Raw genomic sequence first — 8,959 nt, 5'->3', positions numbered from 1 at the left:
TCTGTGGGATATTGTGAAGAGAAAGTTGAGAGACGCAAGACCCAACACTCTGGATGAGCTTAAGGCCGCTATCGAAGCATCCTGGGCCTCCATAACATCTGATCAGTGCCACAGGCTGATTGCCTCCATGCCACGCCGCATTGAAGCAGTCATTTCTGCAAAAGGATTCCCCACCAAGTATTGAGTGCATAACTGAACATAATTATTTGAAGGTTGACTTTTTTTGTATTAAAAACACTTTTCTTTTATTGGTCGGATGAAATATGCTAATTTTTTGAGATAGGAAATTTGGGTTTTTGTGAGCTGTATGCCAAAATCATCAATATTAAAACAATAAAAGGCTTGAAATACTTCAGTTGTGTGTATTTGAATCTAAAATATATGAAAGTCTAATGTTTATAAGTACATTACAGAAAATAATGAACTTTATCACAATATGCTAATTTTTTTAGAAGATCCTGTATAAGAGATTCCTGTGTACACATCATATATACAGTCAGTCACAATCAGATATGTATATCTGACCTTAAAAATACGGGGACTGCTTTATTGAAGCAGCACAAGTAACTAATTTTGATTGGTTTATTTCATTTTTGTGGACTAAGCACAGCTATTACTGTATATATACTGTATATATACATTATTTTTAATGACTATTATCTGAGAAATAGAACATTTTATCATATTTTCTATTTTAATTACAGTTACAAATTCATTAGGAGTCGGAGTCGGTGCATTTTTTCCCGACTCCGACTCCAGGCACCCAAAATTGCCCAACTCCACGACTCCGACTCCACGACTCCACAGCCCTGGTTTGAACCACGTGGACCTGGGAATTCACACTGAGCCAGATTACTTGAATTGTTATTGTGTTTATGCTTAAGCTAGTTCCAGGGTGTAGAGACCAAGGACCTCACACCCAGCTTAGGGAACTGTATTATTCATTTGAGTTATACATCAGATTAGTTCCAGGGTGCTGAGACCAAGGACCTCGCACCCAGACTAGGGAACTGTATTATCATCTGTGTTATTCATCAGAATAGTTCCAGGGTGTAGAGACCAAGGACCTCACACCCAGACTAGGCATTGTTTGATATCTGTTATGACTTATTGCTTTTCTGACTACTCTTCTGTCTTCTGATTCGGTACCTCACATATCTGATATTCCGTTGCCAGACCCTGCTTGCCTTGGATACCGAATCAGCCTTCTGTCTTTGTACTTTATCTGTCAGTGTGTTGCCGACCAGGCGAGCCCGACCTCGAGAGCCATCTCTCCTATTAAGAGATAGTCTCCAGACCAGATAGTGACATCCACCTTCAGGTGTCACTCACTCTCTGGCCCTTCCTGTCTCCAGCCTGACTCCTCCCCTTGGATAGTCTCAGGCTGCTGGAAGGTTCCTGTGCTCCCAGAGCAGTGTTTCTTTACTGCCTATTATCACCTGCCCAGCAGGTGCATTACTCAAAGTACTACTGTTACACCAAACACTCACACACCTATAGGTGTCCAGAGGTTAGCAATATATCTGTATTATTGGTGATTCTGCAGATCATCAATAATCAGGTATATGTCTGTATTCTTGGTGATACTGCAGATCACCAATAATCAGATTCTCTCTGCGTGCTGACACCGATCGTTACAAAAACGTTTTAAATGCAATTTAAAGGCCACTTCCGGTTTTCTATGCGGATATCCCGCATAATTCGTTCGGATATCCGCATGTACGTGGTTATCTGAACGTTCGGATTCGGATATCCGATCTCACTGTCAGTGTTCCTAAAGCAATATGCACAGTTTCAATTGCCTTTTTATTTATTTATTTTTTGTATTTATAAAGCGCCAACATATACGCAGCACTCTACCTTGGGCTCTCCTCTCAGGGCTCCCCATCCAGCATTAATAGGTGGCAGCAGCGGCAGGCAGGAATACAGGCATACCTCCATGTGTTCCACCATGGAGGTCCGATCTCTAAGTGACACACGCTTCTTACTGATAAACAGGAAGTAACATCAGACACTTAGAGAGAGGAATCTATGGAGGTATGTCTGTGTTCCTACCCAGTAGCGTCCCCTCCCCTCTGCATAGATCAGAGTTCATTGCTTGGTCAAAATCTGAACAGTGTGTCCGTACAGTGATTGCTCCAAAACCATCTGTAAAGACCTTCTAGGGCATACATGTCAAACTCCGGCCCTTGAGCCAAATCTGGCCCTCAGAGCCATTATTAAGTTTGGCCGTCAAGTGGTTTCGCTATACTGGAGGTGAAGCCCTAGAACACCAGGAAAGCCATATGGGGAAAATGGGGGAAAGCACTAAACACTAGGGAACTGTATAGGGGAGAGTGGGGACATCTGAACACCAGGGAACTGTATAGGGGAGGGAGGACCACTAGACACCAGGGAACTGTATAGGGGAAGGAGGACCAGTAGACACCAGGGAACTGTATATGGGTTGGACGGCAGCCACATTAGACACCAGGGAACTTTATAAGGGAGGAAGGTGGCAAGTAGACATGACATTGAGGTTGTCCTGCGACTTGCCCCAGTGTACAGTTTCGGCACACTTTGTATTTGAGTTTGACACCCCTGTTCTAGGGCACCAGATATTGCAAGTGTGAAGAGACAGAAGGAGATGGTGGCAGCTATCTACAATTGAAATATCTGTTTTGTGATAAATGAAATTTTAATATGAGTCACAGCAACCAACAAGGAATCTGATCATGTTAGCCGGGCTTCCACGTCTGGAACATTTACTTGATGAGACTTAATTCATCTTTCGTAATTTTTCCAATCCAGTCCATAGAGTGCAATACATCTGCATGGAAATCTCGAGATCCTTCCGGGACTCTCTCCCTTTTATTCCTCCGACAGCTGTTTATTGTTTCCCAGCTTATTACTCCCACCTACAGAGAAGGGAAAGAAAGGAGACATTAGCACCACATATTGCGGGTGACCAGCCTTGCGGATTGTTCTCCCAGCTCACCCGGATCCTACGTGACTTTGGCCCCCCACCTGCAACTCCGTCTAGTACCAGACCATGGGCTCAATCAGGGGTGCTGCTAAGGTTTTCGTGGCCCCAAGCCGGAAGTGGTTTGTGTCCCCCTCCATGTGTTCCACCTGCCAGCCGCTTAGCTCTTGTCACCATGGTTACTTCTGGCCAGCGCCTCTGATGTCATGAGAGGTGCTGGGCCAGAAGAAACCATGGTGAAAAGACAGCTTTGCGGGAGGAGAGCAGTGAGATTTTGCTCTGGATCGGGGCATGCGAGTTACGGCAGAAAGGGCCGGGTGCCATGAAGCAGGAGGGTGCTACCAGGGACAGGGAGGCCCCCTCTTAAGTGAGGCCCCAAGCAGGTGTTTGCCTTGCTTGTACCCTGGTGGCACCCTTGGGCTCAATTCACTAAAGGCGGCCACACACCATACAATTTTTTTTCAATATCTTTTTGATTCAAGAATTGCAATCAATTTTTCTAAAAAGACAAATCCAACATTCACGATCTTCTTTTATCGAGGAAAAAAAGGAAATTCAATCAAATGTCTCTAATGAATAAAAAAACAACATTCAATTTATCTGTACAACTATTTTTATCAAATTGCTGTAAAATTTTATTGTATCATGTGTGGCCACCTTTAGGCTGCTGCCGCATGGCAAGCTGAAATTACTGACCAGTAGGGATGAGCATTCGGATCGGAAATTGGTATTTCCGCATAGGAATATAGAAATACTAATATATAGAAATACTAATGGAGAAATATTAGTGCGGTAAGCGGATTTCGGCAGAAGCTGCGGAAATTTCCATGGAAAATCTGTTTACCCATTTATGGTAATTTTAAGCCAGTCGGTAGGTTTAGAATGAATGAGCCAATCAGAGGATGCAGATTTCTAGAAAATGGCTCCACAGAGGTCACTGCTGGAGGTCAGATTCTAATGAGCTGTAACCACTTAGGGTTTTTGGATGTAAGTCTTATGTCCAAATTAGCTACACTACAGGTTCCTGGACATGAGACTTCTGTCCAGCACAGGGGCTTAATAATAGACCATGCAAAGGATGCAAAGCGGGGGAGCCCTAAAGCAGCAGGGGGCCCCATGGGGGGAGAAGTTTTTTCTCCCTGTCGCATATGCATGAGTGCGGCTGCGCAGCTCTAGGGCCTCCCCCCATCCACGCTACAGGAGACAGCCTGCAGATCCCGCCCCCCACCCGATCCACACTACAGGAGACAGCCTGTAGCGTGGATCGGGGGAGGCCCTAGAGCTGCGCAGCCGCAATCGCGCATATGCAGACTGCGCAGCCGCAGTCAGCTCTGGCGGCCATTTTAGTAGAGGCAGGAGAGCCTGACCCGGGCTGTGGGGTCAGGAGCCGGCCCAGGGGGCTATTGAGTAGCGGGGACCCGGCGGAACGACACGGAGGGCGCGGATGGCGTCCTCCATGCACTCAAATTTATGCAGGCATTTCATCTTTTTTTACTATTTCGCCTCATGAGTCCTTTAAGTGTACCTGAGCTGAGATAGTTAGAGGGCGCACATCTCTTGTGCAGACTGGCCGCGACTGGAGGAAGTTACAGTGCCCAGTACCAAAGAGGGAGAAGACTGAGAACGGCAGCGTGGGAGCGATCCGTGCGTACGAGGCTGGAGGAAGCCCCAGGTATGTATACATCGTTTATTTTTACTTAGCTCTGGTTTCCTTTAGTAGCCTAAGGACATCTGTACTGAGAGGGATATGGAGGCTGCCATATTTATCTCCTTTTAAACAATGCACATTGCTTGGCTGCCCTGCTGATTCTCTGCCTCTAATTCTTTTAGCCATAAACCCTGAACAAGCATGTAGCAGATCAGATGTTTCTGACAAGATTTGCTGCATGCTTGTTTCAGGTGTGTGATTCAGGCACTACTGACTAGAAAGATCAGCACACTCCTCTAGATCCTAAAGAGGCTTCCCACCTCCTCCTCACCAGGCCCGATCCAGCCCTGGGACCCCCGAAAAGAGCTTGTCAACAGCTTGTGCATGCACATTAGCACAGACCCATTTGTTCTCCAGCCGAAAAAGTCGAGCCCAACCAGGTCCATGCTACTGCGCTGCCGGGTCACCTGTGCAGTGGCATGGACCCGATCAGACTTTGCTTTTTCTTTCTGAGCCCAAATGGCTCTGTGCAATTGCGCAGGTACAATGCGGTCAAGTTTCAGGGTTCTCATTTCTGGATTGGCCTGGCTGAGGAGGATGGGGGAAGCCTCTTTAGGATCCAGAGGCTTCCCCCTCCCAAGGTTAGTATCAAAAATACTACATTGCAAACCCCGCAGGGTTGCATTAAGAAATGACGCTCCGCAGTGCTGCATGTAATGTGAGGCGCCACTAGAGGGCGTCATAGTAATGAGACTGGTGAGACAAGCAAATGATGAATCCAGCGTGAAGCAGTGAGTGAGCGCTCTGCTGTTGGGGGGACACGCAGGACTCTCAGGCATGATGTAACTATACCGCTCTGGCGGGGTCACATGGTACACACCTTGGGTGCGGAACTACATCTACCACTGCGGCGAGGGGCACATGACAGGGAGCACACGTAACCAGACGTAATGTTTGCATACAGCAGATGGGGCACCCAGCATCATTAGTGACTCGAGTATAAGCCGAGACTCCCACCATTGGGACACTTTTTTGATCCCAACCACTCGGCTTATACCATACCTCCCAACTTTTTGAGATGAGAAAGAGGGACACTTAAGGCACGCCCCTGCCACACCCCTGACGCCCCCCCCAGCACACCCCTAGTGACACATACCATAAAGAAAAATATGTTGTTTTATAACTCAAACCACACTAGTCCTTTCTATTCTGGTTCATTTTTCTTCATAGTAACATTTTCAAATTAGTAATATATCAATTTAAAGGATGTGAAAAAAGTTTAGTGTCAATCAACACATTTTTAGTAGAGAACTATATATATATTTACATAGAAAGAGGGACAAAGTCCTGAAAGAGGGACAAATGAGGAGGAAAGAGGGACAGAGGGACAGGGCTCCCAAAGAGAGACTGTCCCTCCAAAAGAGGGACAGTTGAGAGCTTTGCTTATACTCTTGTATATTGGGAATGGGAATGGGAGGGGGACTACAAAACAAAGTCAAAAGTACTGGAAAGCTAAGCTCACCAGTCACAGAGGAGATGGAAACACACTTCTCTTACCTGGATATAGCGTCTTTTATGTCGTATGATAAGAGGGCCGCCAGCATCCTCTGTAAGACAGCAGATAGAAAAAGAACTATGAAGTACAAGATAAATAGAGCCAGTTACTGCCTTGCGTTTCCCCTGCTTGTTACTTTGGGCATGCTTTATTGGTCCTATGCAGCCATAGTAATTCACATATAAATGACCTGGTTTCTGGGCCTCAGCTGTTTCACCACAGTATCCATTGCTGGCTCTGGGCATTCCACTCACTCACATGCGATTTTTCCCGCATAGTGGAAATCAAGCAAATTATTGTTATTTATTATTTATATAGCACCAACGTTTTCTGCACTGCAGTACTGTACGGTAGTATAGTCACTAACTGTCTCTCAGAAGGGCTCATGGCCCGTTTTCACTATAGCGTTGCGGAATCGCCGGCGAATAACCGCAGGCAAATCGCATGCGGGTACGATTCCGCATGCGTTTTTTGCCGCGATTTTGCATAGGTTAGGGTGATGCGATTTTAACCATGTCACTGCCTGTGTGAATTAACATGGGTACCTATGCGAAATCGCATGCGAATTCGCGGCAAAAAACGCATGGGGAAAACACATGCGATTTCCGTATTAAATACATTGCGTGCGATTCGCCTGCATTCCACACGCAGGTGAAATCTGAGGGCTGTACCATGCAGAAAAATCCTGCACAGAAAAACGCACAGAAAAACTGACAAGTGGAAACAGGCCCATCCACTTGTATTAGCTGTGCGAATCTGCATGCGGGCAACGCATGCGGATTCGCGATAGTGGAAACGGGCCCTCACAATCTAATCCCTGCAATAGTCTATTGTAGTCTAGGGCCGATTTAGGGCCTGCTCAGCAGGAAGTACGTCACTTAGTGGTGACGGCGCTATGCATATGACCATGTCGGTGCACTCTGCTGCAGAATCATATGAGGGAGGTGTTTTGCGGTGTGATGCAGCAGGAGCATTGCATTGCAATGCAAAAAACAAGCGCAAACCCCGCAAAAACTAAAGTCTCAGTTGTGCTCCACTCATAAAACTGATTCCACACGTTTTGTTTGGACAATTTGGCCTGAGTAGTGTAAATGTGACGGCTGCATAGCTTTGTGCAGATTTACACATTTGCTTTTTGCAGAACAGGTTGATAATTTTTGGGAGACACTTTATGAACCAGCGATAGAATGGATTACCTTTGCAAGTCTGAGGCTCCAGTACGGGCTGCGTCCCTCCAGTGCAGAGGAATTTGTCAGTCACGTCTTTGATGTCTGCCACATCTTTAAATTCAGACAGTTTCGCTGTGTCACGATCACAGCCTATCCTCTAAAGAGGAGAAGAAAGTTAATCAGTAGAGGAGGACAGGAGAAGGTATGAGAGAGGGAAAAATACCAGTAGAGGAGGACAGGAGAAGGTATGAGAGAGGGAAGAATATCAGTAGAGGAGGACAGGAGAAGGTATGAGAGAGGGAAGATTATCAGTAGAGGAGAACAGGAGAAGGTATGAGAGAGGGAAGAATATCAGTAGAGGAGGACAGGAGAAGGTATGAGAGAGGGAAGATTATCAGTAGAGGAGGACAGGAGAAGGTATGAGAGAGGGAAGAATATCAGTAGAGGAGGACAGGAGAAGGTATGAGAGAGGGAAGATTATCAGTAGAGGAGAACAGGAAAAGGTATGAGAGAGGGAAGAATATCAGTAGAGGGGGACAGGAGAAGGTATGAGAGGGGGAAAAATATCAGTAGAGGAGGACAGGAGAAGGTATGAGAGAGGGAAGAATATCAGTAGAGGAGGACAGGAGAAGGTATGAGAGAGAGTAGATTATCAGTAGAGGAGGACAGGAGAAGGTATGAGAGAGGGAAGACTAGCAGTGGTGGACAGGAGGAGAAGGCAGGGCTGCCATCAGAAACTTTGGGGCCCCTCACACATCATCAGGCCTGGGCACCTCTCCCTGGGCCCACCCACTGGTTGCTGTACCCGCCCACTAGCCACCCAACCCTGTGTCCATGCGTGAACTGCGCTGCGGCGAAAAATGCGCATGACTCAGACACTGAAGAAAGCAGCATGCACATCGTGATGTGGCAAAAAGTGGGAGTGACCATGGCATGTTGTGGGTGGAGCCAAATACTAGCAAAATACAGGTAGGCCCTGGTTAACAAGCCAAGTATAGGTGGTGCCCCAGTATAGGCAGCCAGGTATAGGTGGTGCCCCAGTATAGGTAGCTAGGTATAGGTGGTTCCAACCAGGGCCATGCCAAGGCAGAGGCTGAAGAGGCTCCAGTCTCAGGGCGCAGTGTAGGAGGGGGCGCACAATTCATTCAGTTGTCATTCCCAATTGTGTTTGAAGCAGAAATAAATAAGAAAAGGGAATACATGACAGTGACTGCAAGCCAGATATCTAGATATTAAGGTGTTGGGGAGGTTGGGGGCCTGGGGCACCTATTAGTCTAATAGCAATCAGTGTGTGAAGGCTGGGGTGGGGGGGGGGATGGGGGGCACACTTTGCTGTCTCAGCCTTGGGTGCTGAAGGACCTTGTCTCGCCTCTGGTTCCAGCCTCAGTATAGGTAGCCAAGTATAGGTGGTGCCCCAATATAGGTAGCTAGGTATAGGTGGTTCCAGCCCCAGTATAGGTAGCCAGGTATAGGTGGTGGCCCAGTATAGGTAGCCTGTAGCCAGATATAGGTGGTGCCCCAGTATAGAAAGTCCGCTGTAGCAGACTCACTCATTTGCTCCCCACGTTCAAGCGTTGATGTCACTCTTCTTCAGTGCTGCAATGCTGTGTACTGGTTACTTAGCC

The 8,959-nt window shown here is 46.9% G+C and overlaps 1 protein-coding gene across 1 annotated transcript in view; it reads right to left on the bottom strand.

Moving 5' to 3' along the window:
* Positions 1 to 2,658: 2,658 nt before the first annotated feature.
* Positions 2,659 to 8,959, bottom strand: part of LOC137528773 (complement factor B-like) — a 119,990-nt gene continuing 113,689 nt past the window's right edge. The window contains exons 16-18 of the mRNA XM_068250338.1: positions 7,362 to 7,491; positions 6,168 to 6,217; positions 2,659 to 2,897 (exon numbers count right to left, since the gene is read on the bottom strand). Coding sequence (XP_068106439.1) covers positions 2,745 to 2,897; positions 6,168 to 6,217; positions 7,362 to 7,491 — 333 coding nt within the window. The 3' untranslated portion in view covers positions 2,659 to 2,744. The remainder of the gene's footprint in view (positions 2,898 to 6,167; positions 6,218 to 7,361; positions 7,492 to 8,959) is intronic.

This window comes from Hyperolius riggenbachi, chromosome 8 (genome assembly GCF_040937935.1).
Source record: "Hyperolius riggenbachi isolate aHypRig1 chromosome 8, aHypRig1.pri, whole genome shotgun sequence".
Lineage (NCBI taxonomy): Eukaryota > Metazoa > Chordata > Amphibia > Anura > Hyperoliidae > Hyperolius > Hyperolius riggenbachi.
Note: the sequence above shows the minus strand (reverse complement) of the source record. Positions and strands in the feature narration are given on the sequence as shown.